Source organism: Abramis brama, assembly GCF_963993115.1.
Source record: "Abramis brama genome assembly, chromosome: 15".
NCBI classification, from domain to species: domain Eukaryota; kingdom Metazoa; phylum Chordata; class Actinopteri; order Cypriniformes; family Leuciscidae; genus Abramis; species Abramis brama.
Genome location: NC_139977.1, coordinates 20,460,346 through 20,481,341, shown reverse-complemented (window position 1 = coordinate 20,481,341; position 20,996 = coordinate 20,460,346). Strand labels below are relative to the sequence as shown.

Genomic DNA, 20,996 nt, shown 5'->3' with positions numbered 1-20,996 from the left:
TTTCATACACATTTACCCTGAAAATCTTTATTGTTTTTATTAAGAAATGTGGAGAATATTGACTCATGTTCATTTAAAAAAAGCAATATGTCCTTATTTCAATAGTTTCTTTATGGCTAACATTTGATTAGTAAATCAATACTGTACATGCGAACATAATGGCTTTAATTATCTTTAATAACTCTTTTAAAACAGCTATATTTGTCTATAGCTCCACAATATATAATATTTAGAACATAGAATGCTAATGAAATATAACGGCATGGCTAAATTTCAGCACTTTAAACATTTTGCTGGTTTACAAAAGTGTAACATGTTGCCCATTGAAAGTACTTTGTTGTTTTGTTCGTTTAGGAAGGGCCGTATGTAATGCTGAAGAAGAACTGGGAGTTGTACGAGGGGAACGAGAAATATGAGGGATACTGCGTGGATCTGGCATTTGAAATTGCTAAACACATTGGTTTCAAGTACCAGATATCCATTGTGCCAGATGGAAAGTATGGAGCTCGGGACCCAGAGACAAAGATCTGGAACGGGATGGTTGGGGAGCTGGTGTACGGGGTAAATTATTTATCTCTTACTTTTTGCAATCTTCTCACTTCAGCAAACAAACCTGTATGAGTTTCTTTCTTCTGTTGAACACAAAAGAAGATATTTTAAAGAATGTTGGTAGCCAGACAGGTGAGGTATTTTTTTATTTTTTTATTCCTTCTATGGAAATCAATGGCTACAGCCAATTTTTGAGTAAACGTTAAGTTCTATGTCTGGTGAAGAGGAAAAAAAGAAATACAACAACCTTTCAGAGGCTGATGTTTATTAATGAACACTGCATTCAGCCAATGCTTGTCATCTTGTAGATTTTTGCTGAGCCCTGGAAAATGCAACCCAGAAGTTTTTTTTTTCTTGCTCTTGAAAGTGTCGGGCAGTTATGAGAAACTTTAATTTCTTTTTTGGATTAGTCTTACGCAGCCCTGACAAGGTCTAAAGTGTCACTAAGTCACCAACAATAATCTAGTTTTGGGATTTACCATGCAGCAAAACGTGCAGCCAGACTTTAGACTCTACAGTTTTTTCTCTCTAGTCCTGTAAGCATTTTTCTTTTTCTTTGCATTGATTAGTTTATCCCTCTCCCCAAAAACTAAACCTCAGGATTAAGCCTCTTGGATTAACTGCTTGGATTTTTTGACATTAATATGCAAAGCCTTGTTCAATTAGAGAAGTTGTAAAATGTGATGCAAGGAGAGGGGGAAATCAGTAGATTATGCTTTATTTTCTCTTTTTATTCACTCCTTTCTCCTCTGAATATAATATTCAAATATGAGATCTCAGCTTTGAATATAAAAACTGCAAATATTTAGTGTTGCATCGGCTTATCCAGTCAAATGGCTTAGTTAATAAACTTAGCAATGTCATTACGTCTGTTTTGTTTTTAAACAAGTGTGCACAGGAAGTGATTAAAGACAAAGATTGATATGAAACATACTTTTCTTTTGTTCTAGAAAGCGGAAATCGCTGTGGCCCCATTGACTATCACTTTGGTCCGGGAGGAGGTCATAGACTTCTCGAAACCCTTCATGAGCTTGGGCATTTCCATCATGATTAAAAAGCCCCAGAAATCCAAGCCGGGCGTCTTCTCCTTCCTGGACCCGCTGGCCTACGAGATCTGGATGTGCATTGTGTTCGCCTACATAGGCGTGAGCGTAGTGCTCTTCCTGGTCAGCCGCTTCAGCCCGTACGAGTGGCACACCGAGGAGCCCGAGGAGGGCACTGACGGTCTGCCTAGCGACCAGCCCCCCAATGAGTTTGGGATCTTCAACAGTCTCTGGTTCTCCCTGGGAGCCTTCATGCAGCAGGGTTGCGACATCTCGCCCAGGTCAGCAAACTTAAAACACCAAAGAAAAATGTATTGAGAGGACCGTATAAAAAACATATATTGCAGTGGAAATGAACACAGTTAATGTCTCTGATATGGTCATATCTGATACCTGAAATAGAGTCATTGCTGTAGTTTCCATAGTGATTTGATGACGAGTTTTGTCCGAGTCTGAATTAAAGAACACACAGGCAAGCCAAGTGGGAGAACTTGCATTAACACTCAGTGTTTATTCATCGTGTCTGCTTTGGATCTTTGGGAAAACAACCAATCACAGCCGGCATCACTAAGAACATTTACATGCACAATTATAATCCAGCTACTGTGTTTTTTGTAGTTGAGCTGCTGTCTTTCCAAGTATACACTACCATTCAAAAAGATTTGACTTTTTATTGAAATGTATACTTTTATTCAGCTAGGATGCATTAAATTGATCAAAAGTGACAAAGATGTTTCAAAAGATTTCTATTTAAAAAAAAGATTTTTATTCATCAAAGAATGCAAAACAAAAGTGTCAGTTTCCACACAAAAAAATATTAAGCAGTACTTACATTTTTTAACTGTTTTCAACAGTTTTTTAAAGAAATGTTTCTTAAGCACCACGTCAGCATATTAGAATGATTTCAGAAGGATCATGTGACACTGAAGTAAAAATTCAGCTCTGTCATCAATAGGGAATAAATTATTAGAAAAGTTATTTTAATTTGTAGTAATATTTCACAATGTTACTGTTTTTATTGTATTTTGATAAAAATAAATGCAGCCTTGGTGAGCAGAAGGGAGACTTCTTTCTAAACCATTAAAATAACTTTTGAATGGTAGTGTACGACACAACATTTGAAGGATTAAATACATGACAAATTATTGTTGTTGTACTTCAACTGAAATCGAATAGAGTGCATGTAAACGTGTTTACTGATGTGGTCATATTCCATTTGTATTTAGAAAGTGTCAGTCTAAAAAGGGCAGTTCACCCAAAAATGATGTTATGTTCAATATTGTTTGAATATTGATAATAAGTTCAATATTGTTTTGGACCCCATTGACATTCATTGTATGGACAAAATCAATTGAAACATTCCTCAAAATATCTTCTTTTGTGTTCCGCAGAAGAAAGTCAAACCGGTTTTGAATTTTCATTTTTGGGTGAATTATCACTTGAAACTTACTCTGTATTTACTGAATACATCACCCTTGTCTCACCTGTTCCTCAGTAAGTTATTGAGGTGTCATCCCACTTTGCACCTTGATGAATTTCACCGTTAGTGAAGCCAGTGGGCGGTCCGGTGTGCTCCGGAACAAGGCGATCGTTCATTGCCCCATTGCTATGTCCCGTTGATGTCCACATATCGCTCGTCTGTCCTGTCGGCTACTTCTCAAATCTCACGGGAAATGTGCTAGTCATTCATCGTTACTCTGTGTGACAGTTTGTTTTTGTTATTTGTCTCTTGCTCCGTCCTTCGCCTGCGGGTTTAAAACATTGGGCTCGCTGCGGCTCTGGCTCTCACTTACACACCCTCTCTTTTCTCTGTGTAATAAGCACCTGCATGACCACGATAGAGCTCTTTAAGAAGTGTTATCAAGAGAAGAGAGAAAAAAACAGGCTTTATTTTTCAGCCCCCACCAGATAAGAAATCACTCATGACAGGCCAAGGGGAAGAGAAGAGCAGTAAAAAGCACAGCACATGGAGGAAGACAGCAGGTACTTAGAGAGCCGTCAAAACCATAGTGTCTATCTTCACTGCTCTATAGCCTGAACATCACAGTGCTGTAGAGGGCCTATGGTTTTAGATTTGGCTTAAGAGGACCCATTTAGGACTTATAAGAATCATGCACTTCATCGTTTTTGCATACAACTAATAAGGATTCATGAATTTGATAGGAGCTAATAAGCGGTGAAAAACAGCAGAAAAAAGCACTTCCATTCATTTTCTTTAGTACATGCCATTAATTCTCTTTAGTCAGCGTTGTGCCTTTACCTCAGTGTTCTTGATTTAGACAAGATGACGCAGTTGAACAGCAGCGTTACCCAGGTGCCGGTACTTCTCCTCCTCCTCTTCCCTGTCTAATAGCCTACTGGTTATTCAAATGTGCAGATTTGCTTTCTTTTTCTTAAGCACTTTATAGCTTTATGCATATTTAACAGCTAAAGTGTGTAATTTTTTGATGGTAAAATACTTTGTCCTATCCCACAGCGCTGTACTGATTGATTTGATATTCATTTTCACATTCCATTTTCTTGGAGCATAATGGAGCCAAACCCATCTGTCACAGGACAGTTTATAGTCTAAAACGGGTTTTCAAACTGGGCTCTGTGAACTTTCCAAGCAGTTGCTAGCTGGGCAAGTTTTTAACCATAAGAAATAAAAACCAAAGTAGCACATATTTTTTTGTGAAAAACGTTTGTAGTTTTTCACCGTCCTGTTAGTGTAGAAAAAAGATACACATTTAATATAATGAAAAGTAGCCTACATGTTTTCCAGATTCAGTTTTGTAATCAAGATGTTGTCTTCATAATATCACAATTAATATTTTAGTTAATATTAATACGTGTTAAGTAGTTGTATACAGGAAAATAATAATGTTTAATTGTTGTTGTTGTTGTTACTATTATTATTATCACTCTATTACTAATATTAATACTATTATTATTATTAGTTTCAGATTTAGTAATAATAATACTGGTACTAATAATAATAATAATACTATTTTGTTGTTGTTGTTGTTATTGTTATTTGTTTTGGATTTAGTAGAATGACAAAACCGTTTATTAAATTTTGCAATCATCATGCTGTCTGTCGTCATAATATCGCACTTAGAACATTTTTTCACAGTATTAATTCATCTTTATACAGTAAGATACTGTATTGCTGCCTTTATATTTTAGCAAGTGGGTCATCATATTTGGTTTAAGAAAAGTGTGTTATACATTATTATATTCAATTTTTGTGATGCTAGAAGTGCAGAAATGATACACTTCAGCTTTGGTGGTGTGATAAGAATCATTTACCATTGAAATATTGATTCACTGCACTGGTAGATTAAGGCATTGATTTGGTCATTTTGAGGCATTTTATTTTATTATAATAATTTTTTACAGTCAATCCGCATGTAATTAATTCAGTTTCATTTAGCGCCACTCTATTACATGTATACTTCTTGTTCACAGTTTGTAGGGGAGATGGTTGATGAGGATGATGTGGGAATGATGGGTATGAAAATGCTGAGAGCGTGTTGTGTGATGTGGCCGGACAGGGTCATAACTCTTGCCTGTTTTCCCTGTCGTGTTTTTGGCTCAGGCGGGCTGGCAGGTGTCATCAGCAGACAGGTAGAGCATCTTCCTGGGCCTCGGAAACAGCCAGCATCTGGCGTGTGCGCCCTATTGCGCTGATTTTGTAGTTGTAATGCATGTGGGCAGCAGACCCTATCAGACATGTGAAGATTAAAAAAAACTAATTTTCAGATTCAAACACATGCAGCCTCGGTGAATGGAATTGCATCACGGGATGAACGGGGAATTAAGATATGCTAATGATAGTCATAGGTTCGGTATGCTGCTTGTAAGATTGGGTCGCGAGTTTTAAAACCTTTCGATAAGCCTTTTCTTGAAGTGTCAAGTCCTTGAAGTGCTTCGGTTGCACTGGCTGGGTAATATTTATTAAAGTGTGTGTGAAGCTGCCGAATGTTTATAAGAATGCTTGTGTTTGCAGGTGTAGGATGTATGGAAAATGTGAGGTTGCTGTTGGTCAAAATAAAATATTTTCTTTTTTTCTTAGCATCTATGACAGGATTTCATCTCTCGTTTTACAAACATGTTTTTTTTCCTGGTATGTCAAAGAACATACCAGGTTGTTTTTTTCTGTTTTTTTTCTTTGTCTCTCTCTATCCCCCTCCCTCTATCCCCCTCTCTCTTGCTTTCTTCTTCTGTTCCTACTTTTGTGTTTTATGGTCGATCTTGCTCCAGTAATTGCCTCTATTCACTGACTTCTTTTATTCCTCAGATGGCTTGGGAACGATTGTAGGGCTAGAAGGAAAGAGAGATCATGGGAGTGATGTAAGGATATGATTGACTCACCAGGCCAGTGCTGTAACAGTGACGGAAATGAGAGAAAGGAGATTACGCTACAGCAGAGGAAGCTTTGCCCCAGGTTTTCTCCATGCCAAAATGATCGTTTCAGCCCACAAATCATTTATCTACATAAGACACTCTGGGATAAAAGTTGATACCCTTGAACTGTAATTTCCTTTTTAGATTTATGACTATATACAGATGAAACGCATCCCTGAAGTAGCATGTGATATGTGCTGCATTACAAGTAATGCATGTGACATAGTCAGATGATGCCACAAATAATGCCATTAAATCTGACCTTTTCAAACAAGATAATGTAATTTTTTTCAGAATTATTTTTTTTACATACAAGTGCAGTTGAATACCTCTCTTTTCTCCATGTTAGAAGCAATAGGGGCATTGTAGGAGCAGGCCATGATGGGTAGTGTTCTAGACTAGAGATTGTGTGTCATGGTTATCTGTGACGTTTGGGTTTATTTTCTAAAAGCTATTGGTGCTTTAGTGGAATCCAGTCAAACTTGTTTTTTGTAGTGGACAATAATTTGTCTGTTGTCTCAGAGCAGCGGTGGATTTCTCTGCCCTTGAACTCACAGGTGCAACCACTCTAAATTCAGCTGTTGTCATGACAATAGACCCTTTTCACATTTCTCAGAAGCGGAAGTCATCATAGTTGGGTAAACCTTTATAGCGGTGAATGAGAGAACACAGAAAGATGTCAATTTGACCGTCACTCCCACAGCCACTGTATTAGAAACACCCTCACAGTAGCGTTAACTGTTTTTTTGTAATTTGATGCAACGGTAATATAATACAAAGTATGGTTATAAATGTACATTAAACAAAAATGAAAATCTAAAAACTTTGCAGGATTTACGATGCTGATGACCGTTCAAACACGTCATCGCAGTCTGTAAAAGGTCCATTGGTGTGAGTCTTGTTTTTTTGCTTGTTGTGTATGAGATTGAGAATAAAAAGGACAGCTGTTAAGACAGTTTGGTCACACTTCAGTTTAGGGTCCAATTCTCACTATTAACTAACTCTGACTTTTGCCTCAATAAACTTCTAATTACTGATTATTAATAGTAAGTAAAGTAGTTGTTAAGTTTAGGTATTGGGTAGGATTAAGGGATGTAGAATAAGATCATGCAGAATAAGGCATTAATATGTACTTTATAAGTACTAATAAACAACCAATATCCTAGTAATATGCATGCTAATAAGCAACTAGTTAATAGTGAGAATAGGATCCTAAACTAAAGTGAACACTCAGGGGAGAGAAGCATTGTTTCCAGCGGTTTTGATTCTTGAGTAAATACACTGATTCCACAATTAAAAAGTCATGAAATGCAAAAGTGAGTGATATAGCCTAGGGGCCCCAGGCAGCCACAAAGGGAATGCTAGAAGTTCAACAGAAATTTTTAAGGAAAAGAAAAAGATTTTACAAAGTGTATTTTTATGTTGTTGTTTTTTTATTATTGCATTAATATTGATATTAAATCAGTATTAATCAATAAATCAATATTAAATCAATATTAACTTTATAATATTAAATATTATAAAGTTCAAATTATAATTTCTCATACAGATACGTATAAATGGGTTATGCATATAAAAATATATACTATAACATTCAAAAGTCTGGGGTCAGTAAGAATGTTTTTAAAAGGAAATTAATACTTTTATTCAGCAAGGATGAATTAAATTGATTAAAATAAATACTGTTCTTTTGAACTTTTATATTCATCAAAGAATCCTGAAAAAAATATATGTTAAGCAGCACAGCTGTTTTCAACATTGATAATAATAAGAAAAGTATCTTGAGCACCAAATCGGCTTATTAGAATGATTTCTGTAGGATCATGTGACACTGAAGACTGGAGTGATGAGTAATGAAAATTCAGCTATGCTAACACAGGAATAAATAACATATAAATATATTAAAATCAAAAATTTATATTTTAAATTACAGTCATATTTCATAATGGTGTCCTATTTTTTGATCAAATAAATGCAGCCTTGGTGAGCATAAGAGATTCCTTAAAAGACATTAAAAGACCCCAAGTTTTTGTACAGTAGTGTAGATACTTTTTTATTTTATTTTAGAAAGTGGATCATCATATTCGAGGATTCTTGACATCAAAACATTGAAAATCTCTGATATAGCCTTTGTAAATGCATACAAACTATGGGGATAAATACTTGACCACTTCCAATGTAAAAAAAATACCTTCTATTCTCAATGAGAAACTGTTTCAGCGTAGCGCAATTTACAAGTAACACATTAAAGTTTCTGTAATGTTTAGGCCATACTGAGACATCCAGGTGTTTAAAGTCGCCACATGCTATATATGACAATGCCAAGAGATAGAAATTGCTTCCAAATAGGAATGGATGTATTTTTAATGAGCTAATGTAAGAGCTTGCTTTTTTTATTTTTCCAATTTGCCAGTGGAAGCGGAGATCAGTAATGTGGAGTATGATTGTGAATGACTCTAGTCTCATGCATGGAGAAATTGATTTGCAGGTATTAAATCTTAATCAGAGCAGTAGAGAGGAAGCCATGAATAAATAAAATACTGGAGGCTCACTGTGGCTGTGGGCAGTGACCTTTCCATTAGTCTACGGCATGTCAAGGTCTCTCCATTCCTTTCTCTCCCGACATCTCTCTCTCTCTCTCTCTGACTCCCTCCACGAGTCTACCCGGGTACACCTTTACAAACCTTTCAGAATGTTATTTAAATTCACCAAGCATTCTTTTGCTCAAATACACACATGCCGATGTGTTCTTTTCGGCGAGAAATCTGCATGAAAGCGGCGTAGTGAGTAATGCGCAGTCTCACTGACAGTAACACATCCCGTTTCACAGCTCTAATGGCACTCCTTTGATAATAAGCTGCTTTGAGGGATACACTGGTAGTAGTTTGCTTATTTTGTGCTTGTGAGTATGTGTGAAATCCACAGAGACGGTTTGATTCTTATCATTGAGCTGTGATCAGAGGGTCTGTATTACAAGAAATGACATTATGAGGACCAGAGAGAATTCCTATTTGTTCATGGATCATATGTCTTTATGAATGATACTGTATGCCAAGCGGCAGGGCATCAGAGCGGGCCGAGGGGTGACTCACTGGTTTCGCGTCCACTCAATTTAGGCTCTTATTAAATTGCCTTTGTCTCATGAAGTCAAATCGATTAGCCACTGTTAGCGCGAGCCCCGGCGCATCTGATACCCGGACGTCACCGGGCCTGAATGGTGCGTCTGCATGCAGGTTAGTGTTTAGCAGTGACTAATTCTCTTGGATTTTAAGTTACACAGTGTTCTCTGATTCAAACCTCAGGAGGGTGACGGCCCACCTTGAGTCCATTCTTAAAAGCTAATTATTATAATAACCTCTGCGTCTTAACACAGGAATGTTTCCTTGACAGAGGAAAAAGGAACACAGGCCTGCATAAATTCACAATGACATCCTGTAAACTGATATGCATGGTGAGGTGAGAATTTAAACAGCGTTGGGATTTAACACTTCGCCCCCATCATGGTTGACGTTCCTGCCAGCCCACTCTAAATAGCCAATCTGTCTTCATGGCAACCGGTCGGAGAGATCTCCCTTTTAGTGGAGGAGACCCTCACCTACACAGAGTCAATTAAAAGATCTCTGCACTGAAAGACTGTTTTGACAGACTGAGTTTTATACTATAATCTACTGAAGATCTACAGTACCTTCTGTAGGGTCACTATAGAGGAACTACTGGTTACCTAATTTTTATGAAAGCTTGTTTCCGCCAAAGAATAAAACATTTTAAAAGATAATTGCGAAGTTTTATCTTTATATTAAATTTAAAAAGTTTACATCTCGCAATTCTGACTTTATTTCTCTTTATTTTATATTTATATTTCTCTCTTTATTTCTGTAAATCAGAATTGCGAGATATAAACTCAGAATTGCATGATATAAAATCGCAAGTGCGTTATAAAGTCAGAATTGCGAGATATAAACGTACAATTGTGAGTTGCGCAATTCTGACTTTTTCGAGTCAGAAACTCGCAATTGTGAGTTATAAAGCCATTTCGGGGAAAAAAAAAATGTTCTTAGTTTATATCTCACAATTCTGACTTTATAACACACAATTACAAGTTTATATCTCACAATTCTGACTTTATAACACAATTGCGATTTTATATCACGCAATTCTGAATTAAAAAGAATTGTGAGATGTAAACTCACAATTGTGAGAAAAAAAGTCAGAATTGTGAGATAAAAAGTCACAATTACCTTTTTATTTTTTATTCTGCTGCGGAAACAAGATTCCATAGATTTTAAAAAGAAATGTTCAACAAAAAAGTTTTGTTATTTATTAACTCACCATCATGTCTTCATTTTTTTTTTTTTTTTTCAGTATAGAAAGAATAACAGCATTTATTTGAAATAGAAATATTTTGTAACATTGTAAATGTCTTTACTGTCACTTTTGGGGTCCATTTACGCGACAGAACAGAACACTTTTTATTTTTTTTAGCTGTTTGTTTACACGACAACAGCGTTTTTGGTGGCCTGAAAACACAAACATTTAAAAACAGGTTTCAAAGTGCAAGTTTTTGAAAACGATACCGTTATCATCTCAGTGTAAACTACAAAAACGTGAATGTGTGAAAACGGTGACAGCATGCACATGTGTTTTACGTGTTTAGTCTATAGGCGGGCGTGTTTGAATGCGAATGTCGTTCTTTACAAAGTGACATTGCCAACAACTTGTCTGGCATGCATAATATAGCACTTTTAGTCGTTTTCACGTATCCGTGTGAATGGGGATGATTTTGATATGGTTGTCATATGTACAAAGAAAAAACGTTTCCGTTTTTAGCACATCGTTGTCGTGTAAACATACCCTTGGTCAAAATGTGATATGTTAATATGAATATGAAAACTGTTAATGTGAATGAGAAAAGTATTAATTTATTTTTTAAAAAGGACATTGACTTTTGAACGATAGTGTACCTGGAAGAAATAACATCATACATGTTTGAAACAATTAACAAACAATTGCTTTACATTTTATTTTTAATTTTTTAATGGTTAAAAGTTAACAAATGTTTCTGACAAAATATTTCTCTCCTTTTCTCCTCCTCCCCCCGCCTCCTCGTGTTTTTCTCCTTTACCCTTCTTTTTTTTCCAATGTTATCCTTTATTTCATTGCACTGTCATTCACCGCTCCTTCAAACTCTCCTTTAATGGTCATTTTCCTCTCCACTCTCTCCCTTTCCGGCGGTGTAGGTCTCTATCTGGACGCATCGTGGGTGGAGTGTGGTGGTTTTTCACCCTCATCATCATCTCCTCCTACACAGCCAACCTGGCTGCTTTCCTCACTGTGGAGAGGATGGTGTCGCCCATTGAGAGCGCTGAGGACCTGGCCAAGCAGACAGACATAGCGTATGGTACTCTTGACTCAGGCTCCACCAAAGAGTTCTTCAGGGTGAGTGGGCAAAGCTAATGGGTTGAGGGGAGGGTGGCAGTGTTTTGTTAAGGGGGGTGAAAGGAATAAATGACTCCAAAACGAGATGACTTCAAGTGCTGGATTAGAAGAAAAAAAGAGATTCAGTGAAAACCCACAGATTAATAAACCAAGCTTAGAAAATATGTTTTAAATTATAAAGTACACCAGGGGTTCTCAGTCCACCACTTTTTTGGTCCACAACTAATTTTTTTTATTTTATTTTTTATTCTTGTAACCCCACATCCACATCACAGAATTAAACTTTAATGCTATATCTTATAATTACAAAACTGGCAAACAGGTTTTACTACTTTATATACATCTTTCATTGTCAATTAAGTTCACTTTTAGGGTTCAGATGATATTGAAGCCTACATTTGACAATATTTAATGTAAAAAATTAAATATAAATAAATAAATATATATGGCCTATGTTTTTTATAGGATGTATTAATATATACAGCCATTAGAAAATTGGGGTCTGTAATTTTTTGGTGTTTTAAAGAAGTCTCTTATGCTCACCAAGGCTGCTTTTATTACATCAACAAATACAGTAAAATATTATTTCAATTTAAAATAAATGTAATTTATTCCTGTGATCTTCAGTATCACACAAACCTTCAGAAATCATTCTAATATGCTGATTTGCTGCTCAAGAAATATTTGTTATCAATGCTGAAATGGATTGTTTGATGAATAGAAAGTTCAAGAGCAGCATTTATTTGAAATGGAAATATTTAGTAATATTATAAATGTTTTACCGTCACTTTTGATCAATTTAACGTGTCCTTGCTGAATAAGCGTATTCAAAACAATCTTACTGACCTCAAAATTTTGAACGGTATATTAATTGAAGTGTATATTAATTTATAATTCATAGATGAGTTTGTTAATTTATAAATGTTAAATGAGATACATTCATGAAAATCTCCCGCGATCCCACAAGTCTGAGAACCTCTGATCTGCAATTCAATGTCTAATTAAATAATCGGCACCCTCCACACTTTCCCTGCACACTTCACTTGCATTCTATACCTTTTCCCCCAATTTTCAGAGGTCAAAGATCGCCGTTTATGAGAAAATGTGGAGCTACATGAAGTCGGCCGAGCCCACGGTGTTCACGAAGACCACGGGAGAGGGCGTGGCACGGGTGAGAAAGTCCAAAGGGAAGTACGCCTTCCTGCTGGAGTCCACAATGAACGAGTACACGGAGCAGCGCAAACCCTGCGACACCATGAAAGTGGGAGGCAACCTGGACTCCAAAGGCTACGGGGTGGCCACGCCCAAGGGCTCACAGTTAAGGTGGGTGGAGTAGTATAACAATATGTCATGTGTTGTTATGGTATTCCACCTTCCCTGGCGTGCCTATTTCTATTTTTCTATTGTTTCGTTTTGCTTTTCTCATGTGTTCTTGTGTGCAGTTAAAGGTCTTGAATACATAGTGCTGTATGTTTTTGTTTTTGTTTTTTTTAATGTAGCCTCAAGCAGGTGATTTCAAACTAATGCATGCATGTAAATGCCACTGACTTTTTGAGATGAAATGTCTGGATGTTTAACAAAGAATGTGAATTTCGGACAAGCCTGTGAATATTCTGCCTAGTCTGACGCTACCTAAATCACTTTCCCACATAGACTGGGAGGTACAGACATTAAAGGGGTCATGAACTGGATAATTTTATTATTTTATAATGTTTCCTGGGGTGCCCTTATAATATTAGTATGATTTTGACATACATTTTTTTTTTCATAATTTAGAAATAAAAGACGTTTTCCTAGCCTGATTTTAGCCTCTGATTTGAATGCTCTGTTTGAAGGGGCATGTCTGCTAGCATTACATGTGTAACTCTCTCTCGAAGGTCCCTATTTTAACGATCTAAAACGCAAGTATCATATGCGAAACGCAAGTAACTTTGTGTAACTTCTCGGGCGCTGTTGCTATTATACCAGCGGGATAAAGGACTCTTGCGCCCAACGCAAATCTAAAATGGGTTGGTCTGAAATAGCTACATTACTCATAGGTATGGTTTGGGCGTAACGTGAAATAAACCAATCAGAGCGACATCTCACATTCCCTTTAAAAGCAGGCGCGCATGTCCCATGGCGGATTGCTATTATAACGGCAGATTTGCCAGGCGCACGCCAGGAGCGGTTCACAGCCGAGGAGACCAACGTTCTCGTCAGGGCCGTAAAAGACAGAGAAGTGATAATTGTATGTGGATGGGAGAAACCCACCCAAATTAGCTTCGGTTAAACAGGCGTATAATAATTTGGGTAAATGTGTAAGATAGATTTATGCCTATTTTTTCACATCTTCATGGACACCACAATGATTTCCCTTGTGTGGTAATATTTTTCCTTGTAATTATGTATGGTTTGCAAAAATGGGAACTGCTGCCTGTGTCTGTGTAGATGAGAGAAGCAAAGTGTATGCGTGTTGTGCACACGCTACATTATGGCCAAGCATGCGCCCTTAAAATAGCATCTGAATAATGCGCCACTGATTTTAGACTAGGTTTTTCCTGGTCTGTGGCGGAATTGTTTTCTGAAACTGCAAAATAGCACCAGGGAACGTTTGCGCCGGAATGATTATAGCAATTATATTTAGATCAATTCCCAACACATAAAAGGTTGCAATGATGAGCATTGAGCAGATGAAAGACAGTCTGTTGATTGCGTGAATGAAGTGATCTCATCACTGCAACGCAATTTCTGCACTCTCACGGATGCTTTCACCAAATAACAATGCGAACAGTGGGCGGCGCCAAAGATGTGGTGATGTAGACGTAGGCATTGATATTCTTCTGCAAAGGCGGTCTTTCGCTGCCCTTTGACGTCATAAGTCACCACTTTTGAGATCCTGTCGTTTTCTAGCCTTGGTTTCAATAAAAGCTGTTTTTGGAATAACAAGGACGTTTTTAGTTTTGAAACTTACAGAATATTTTTAAAGTATAACGACCTCTTAACTGTCAAAAGATCAAGGAAAATTCTCAGTTCATGACCACTTTAAAAAAGCACTAAAATATTGCATGAAGCATGTACAGAAAGGCTGAGAAGAGTCAATGACAGATGACGGTAGCTCCCATGATCAGCCATTTTGTTGAGGAGTTACCGTGGTCTGTCTGACTCTTCTCCTGATACCGGGGGGAAGAACATCCAATGGCGTAGCAGCTTTTCTCCTGCTGTTGTGATGTCAGACAAGTGCAGGAGATTCACATGGCTTCAAATCTACAGCACAGTGCCCTTAATGCTCTTCTTTCTCTTCCCCTCCTCAGCTCAGATGTGTCTCACTACATTCTTTCCCTGTCCCGTTCTTTGTTCCTGTGGGCTGTGTGTTTATTAATGTTGCATTCAGGATAAACTGCATTCAGGATAAACCTCTCTTGAATCATTCCCATCATATTGACCCTTAACTAGATCATAGATTAGCTAGATCAGACTTATACAATGGAGTCCAAAAAGTCCACATCATAAATATTTATTAATTTATTTATTGAAGTTTTAGGATTTTGATATATTATTATTATTATTATTATTATTATTGTTATTATTAAATATTTAAATGCATTTATTAATGTTCATATTAATATGACTAAATCTATGAATTTTGAAAATTATTTTTTTTGTTAATGAAAATATGTTTTAGGTTTGTGTAATTTAAAACAAAATTATTTTGATTATAATTAAACATAATTATTAATTTATTTAATTTATAAATATTTTATATTCTGCTTTATTTCTAGTTCACAAACATATGTTTGTTTGCTTGTTTGTTCATTGATATTAATATTATCCTAAAGTATTAGGATTTTGACATTTAATACAATTATTATTTTTATTGATTTAAAACAAAATTATTATTATTTATTTAAATGTATTAATTTAGTAAATATTTTAGTATTTGCACTTTTATTTTTCAGATTGTTATACTAATTTACTATGAGAAAAAAATTAAATTAGAAAATGCAAAAAAAAAAGCATTTTCACTGGTCTTTTGGACGGCATTGTATGTGACATAGCAAGTTCGTAACATGACATTAATTAAAAAGCTATGCTTATATTTATAAAACATTACCTATAGAAACTATAAACATTCTAAGAACTGCAGGGAAAGGTGCAATCTTGGTGTTTAGGAGCAGAATTGCATTGCCAGCTCCCTTGTGGCTGAGCCAAAGGTGGGAATGAAGGGGTTTGGGGAATAGGATCAAACTCATTCAGCACTTTCAGAGGCTTAAACCCTTAGTGCTCATTTGAACTGTCTGTAAGCAGCATATAGGGAAAGTAACAGGCATTCAATATCGTGAGGTCCCTCTGTGCATCTCACAGCAATATTGAGTACATAGCAAAGTGTTCTAGTGAGGATGGGAAATAAGGATAGCTTGGGTTGGGGAGGAGGGGTTCAAAGCGAAGAACAGATATTGATTTTTCCATTCCTCCATCTGGAGGTGTGTATTATGGGTAGACAAATAAGGCTGGTGTGAATTAACATGAAAACAGGAAAAGAGAGGTTTGTCCTCTGTGGTTCTGTGTTTTCTAAGGGGAAGTGGGGAGGGAACTTGCGACTAATCTCTAGAGCTTTCCACCCCTCTCTTTCTTTACTTAACCTGATTGGATTCTGCTCAACTATGACAAACTGCTGCTACTGACAAACTATGTTTTATCGTTTCAAGAAGTGCCGTTAACCTGGCAGTTTTAAAACTGAATGAACAAGGCCTGTTGGACAAATTGAAAAACAAGTGGTGGTACGACAAAGGAGAGTGTGGCAGCGGAGGAGGTGGTGAGAAGGTTAGCCACTATGTCAACCAACGCGGGTAAACAGTTTCCTCTGTAACGGGAGCATCTGCCGGGGCGCAATTGCATACCTGACCTTCATCCTGACCCTATTTAGCCTGAAGAGAGGAACGCAATTACTGTCAGAGCACAAATATTCGCCGTGGATACTGGGCACAGATTCCCTCGCCGATCTCGTGTCATTCATCACGTTTCCCGTCAAGGAAACTTTTTCTCCTTTGAAGTAGTTGTGTTCTTCAGTTCCTGTTATTCTCCTCCTGAGGCGCATTCGCTGCATTTTTTATAGGAATGCAGAGAACATTTATTGTCCTTTTGAAAGAGGCTGCAGTGTCGCATTATGAATATGTATTAAAGACATGCTCTAAAGTCAGAGGTAGAGGCAGCTGTAACAAAATACTAGAAACAGAAACTAAATTAAAATGAATATATATAATGTACAAGTAACGACTAAAACTGATTGGAATGAAACCAAATAATCATAACTATAATGGCCTTGGTTAGAGGGATGCAGAAAGGTTAGTGCCTGTGGTATATTCCAATAGTTGTGGTTTAACAGTAATTGCCTCCAGCATTAGTAGAGAAGGCCGTGGCAGTATGCGCCCGTTACCTAAAGCGATGGAGCAAGGTCCCGTTCATATGTCTGTGGCTCCAGCGCCAGGCCCTAAAACACTGTTCCCCTAAACGGAGCGCAGAGACATGTATTACAACGGGACCATTGGCTCGGTCACTTTGCCAGTGCAACTGCTGTGTCAGCTGTTATGAGTGAATAACATAAAATAACATGTCCTATGATGTTATTTATGTTATTTGTGTTACATTCCTCTGCGCGGTTGAAGAACTCCCGTAAACCTTGCCGTTTTGAAACTGAGCGAATCAGGCATCTTAGACAAGCTGAAAAACAAATGGTGGTACGATAAGGGCGAGTGTGGACCCAAGGACTCGGGAAGTAAGGTCAGTCTGGGACCATCACTGTTGTCTAATGCTCAGTGAGGTAGAAAGTCACCAGTATCTAGCGCATGCTCATCTGTAGGGAAATTTCAGATGTGCACCAAGATAGTTCCAGCATGCCCTGCTTCTCCACACTAAATGTCTAAATAGATATTTGTTTTTAGTAACATACCTAGTACCTGAGAGGAATGGAAGTGACTGGGCTTTTTGAAGGTGTCCCAAGTTTATTTAGCTGAGCGTACCATTGATTTCTTTTTGCATGACAAGCCAAGCAAGCCTGACTTTTGTGAAGCGAGAAATGCGACACATGTGGAGATGAGCTTAAACACAGCGAGAAGTTAAATCCTGTTTCTGAGAACTCGCAGTGTGTAATCGCACATTGAGCTAGCGATCCATTTGAGAGCTTAGCCAACAAATAAAATTGAAAAACATCTCCTTTAATTACAAGTCAATTGTTTAAATTGCTGTCAAAGCACTGATGCCTGTCAGAATTCGCCACAAAAACATCAGCTTTTTCAGATTAGCCTGCAAGCGAAAGGTTGATTTGGAGGATATGAATTGATTTGTCTGTAAATTGTAAATGTGTGTGAATGTGAATGTGAATGTGTTTGGTAGCAAGTAGATTCGTAGACTAGCGCTCTGAATGTGTGTGTGTGTGTGTGTGTGTGCGTGTACGTACGTGCGCTCTGCTCCCGCCCCATTAACTTCCTGTCTTCCTGTTCCTTTGCTTCCTCTCGCATCCAGGACAAGAGCTCACAGGCCCTCAGCCTCAGTAATGTGGCTGGGGTCTTCTACATTCTGGTCGGGGGCCTGGGCCTGGCCATGCTGGTGGCCCTCATCGAGTTCTGCTACAAGTCCCGAAACGAAGCCAAGAGAATGAAGGTGGAACAGTCTGAACGTCGCCCCTCTTCCTCTCCTCTCCCCAGTCCTGTCCCCCTCCCCAGCCCCCATCCCTCACCAGGCCCCAGTCCCACCCACAGCACTCAGAGTTTAGCCACATATAGAGAGGGTTACAACGTCTACGCCACTGAAGGAGTAGAGATGTAGGAGGTCAGATGTACGTAGGTGCCCGGCAGTCGTAAGTGGAGTTCCTCTGTTTTCGCTGCCGTAGCTTGCCGTATGTGAGCCCGTGGTAAAGCTTCATGTGTTTGTGACGTCCTTGTTCTGTCTCCTCCACGTGTGCTCCGAGTCGGAGACTTGCATTCACATATTTGTGCATGCTGAAGACTGAGGTGTACCTGGACTGCACACGTTTGTAATCACACGCCAGTGCGGTAACCTCTCTTTATCGTGTAAAGAAGAATAGTTAAACAAGGCTTAAGACGATCATTTTACCATAGGCATAGTCTTGAAAACCCCCTAGTTGTCAATTTCAAGTAATTTTTGGCTCCAAATGACTATGCCAGATGTATTTGAGATGCTTCATCGCTGAACTGTGTCATAATCTGGTGTTTTTGTATGTGCTTGCTGATAATGTGCACTCATTCAAATAATAATGCTCTGGCTTTTAAGTACGCACAGCTGACTCCCGTTCTCCCTGTCCCCGCTTTGTCTTTTCTCTCCCGACGCAGCTCACCTTCACCGAAGCCATGCGGAACAAGGCGCGCCTGTCCATTACGGGGAGCGTGGGCGAGAACGGGCGCGTCCTGACTCCCGATTGCCCGAAGGCTGTCCACTCCGGCCCCTCTCTGCGGCAGAGCTCCGGACTGGCTCTGGTGTCGTCCGACTTACCGTGAAAACCAAAAACTTTCAAGTGCCTTAAACTCCACAAGACCGCAAAACAGACATCAGAAAAACCGACCCTACAGCAATGACGCCACCAAGCTGAGCAATCGTGCTGACAAGGTAGATTTCGAAAGGATCTTCTCACACCCCGAGGTGCCACCGCAAGATACTATACTGTATGAAGGGTGGTTATCGCAAAGATTTCTGTGTTTCCGTCATGTACATTCAAAGAACTCGTGCTGCCTTTGAGGGTGAAGCAGGTGGGAAGAAAGAACAGTGAACTCAACTGAATCTTGTTAGCCTGTTTGGTGAAGAAAAAAAAATGAGCTGCTCGTTCTAACACTCTGCCATAACCCTCGCCAAACTGAAACACCGCAACTCGACATCTTAACAGTTAAAAATGGGCATTTGTTCGTCCAAGAGGGTATTATTAACAAGGATATGGTATTAATGAATACTTATTAAACTGTGAAGAAGAGTTCATATATATATATATATATATATTCTATAAAATCATAACTAAAATAAATTATTTACATTGTTTTGTAAATAGAAGACTGTACAACTCGCTTGCTTTTTAACGAATTTGTAAATAGCCGATTCTGTAGTGGACAGAGTGTAATTCTCTTTTTAAACCATCTTTAGACAAAGGATTCATCGCAATAATGGTTAGAAAACATTCAAAAGATGATTTGATATATGTAGATGTACATGAACTTTTATGGATTTAATAACATGGGCATGTTATCAGTGCCAGTGACCTATGTGACCTACCATGATTCTCGGGAATGTGGCACACACTCTCAGTGCATCTCAGCCGCTGCTCTTTCCCAAGCCATGCCCTGCATAATCACTGTGCAGTCATAGACCATGGTACCCTCTAGACTGTTTTATTTTATTTCCACAGAAGCATATTTTATTTTGGATTTTATGTGATTACTGAAAAAAATTGAAACATTGAGAAGTATTTAAATGTTTGTCCATTCATTTTAGAGCAGACGTCTTTATGAATGATATAAAGAAATTCAATTGGACGAGAAACCAATCAAGCTCAACTGCGCAAATGTGTATAGAAATACAATAGAATAGAAAGTGTTCTTTCTACTGACCGCCTCTGAAGACACTGTTTGTATCGTGAGAGCCATTGTCAGAGTTCAGCTTTGGCCTTTTTTATGAAAAACACTGTGTAACCTCATTCAGGCCTTTAGCATGTTCTCCAGAAACTGTAGCAATGGACATCTGGACGAAAGGACAGCACATGGACAATTTCAAAGCTTCAGGACATCATCGTGGAAAACGGATCAATCTTTCTCTGCCCAGTTCTGTTCAACTTGCATTTAATCTGAAAGTGCAATTTATGGCTCCTCCTGTTCCAACAACACCACATCTTGGTAAAAACACATGTACTTTTACTCAAGCACACAATGTTTGTCTCTTGTTGTATTTCTCCACTCTTTTTCCTCTCTGCCTTCTACTCTCATTCTGTCTCAAACACACACACACACACACAATGATCCTGATGCTTATTGAAGTTCAGTGTGTCTGGAGAGTGGCATTAGGTTTTTTCCCCCATGGTTTCTAAAGCTGTGATGAAAGTGGTGTCCTTACTAGGTTAATATGTTAAAATTGTAAATATTTATTTTGATCATTTTTTAGTAAAATATCAATGGACATGAAATTGCACCTCTGTGTCTTTATTTGGTTTAATGTTATACTGTATGAACTTCCAAAAACAAAATTCTCAAAATATATTTTAATGTTCCACAGACTTGACTTTAACTAACTTGCCCAGCAAGATTCTCTTTAAACTGTTTACTGAAAATACAATGTAAAAATGACTATTTTACACTCAATATAGAGAAAATCCATGTATATAAACTTGAAAATATAGTACAATTGTTGGTATCACACCATGTATGCTGTAAATTGTGATGGGCTGGTATGTATCTGTACTCTACAGTCACTCAACATACCAGGGACAAGAGAGTTAGATCCAGTGACACTGGTACAGCTGCATTTTGACAGCGAGAAAACAACTTTTATAGTTAGCAAAGTTCTTAATGATAGTAATTGTTCCTTAGAGAGGCATTATAGGTA

General features: G+C 37.9%; 1 protein-coding gene across 3 annotated transcripts in view; it reads left to right on the top strand.

The window, feature by feature from the left end:
- gria4b (glutamate receptor, ionotropic, AMPA 4b) overlaps positions 1-20,577 on the top strand; it is a 97,675-nt gene extending 77,098 nt beyond the window's left edge. The window contains exons 10-16 of one of the 3 annotated variants that reach the window (XM_084137562.1): positions 355-561; positions 1,500-1,873; positions 11,219-11,417; positions 12,493-12,740; positions 17,063-17,177; positions 17,919-18,056; positions 18,746-20,577. In XM_084137562.1, coding sequence (XP_083993688.1) covers positions 355-561; positions 1,500-1,873; positions 11,219-11,417; positions 12,493-12,740; positions 17,063-17,177; positions 17,919-18,056; positions 18,746-18,910 — 1,446 coding nt within the window. In that variant the 3' untranslated portion in view covers positions 18,911-20,577. Of the gene's footprint in view, positions 1-354; positions 562-1,499; positions 1,874-11,218; positions 11,418-12,492; positions 12,741-16,105; positions 16,221-17,062; positions 17,178-17,918; positions 18,253-18,745 lie in introns of all 3 variants that reach the window. The other 2 variants (XM_084137558.1, XM_084137559.1) reach the window with 2 other exon arrangements.
- Positions 20,578-20,996: the final 419 nt, after the last annotated feature.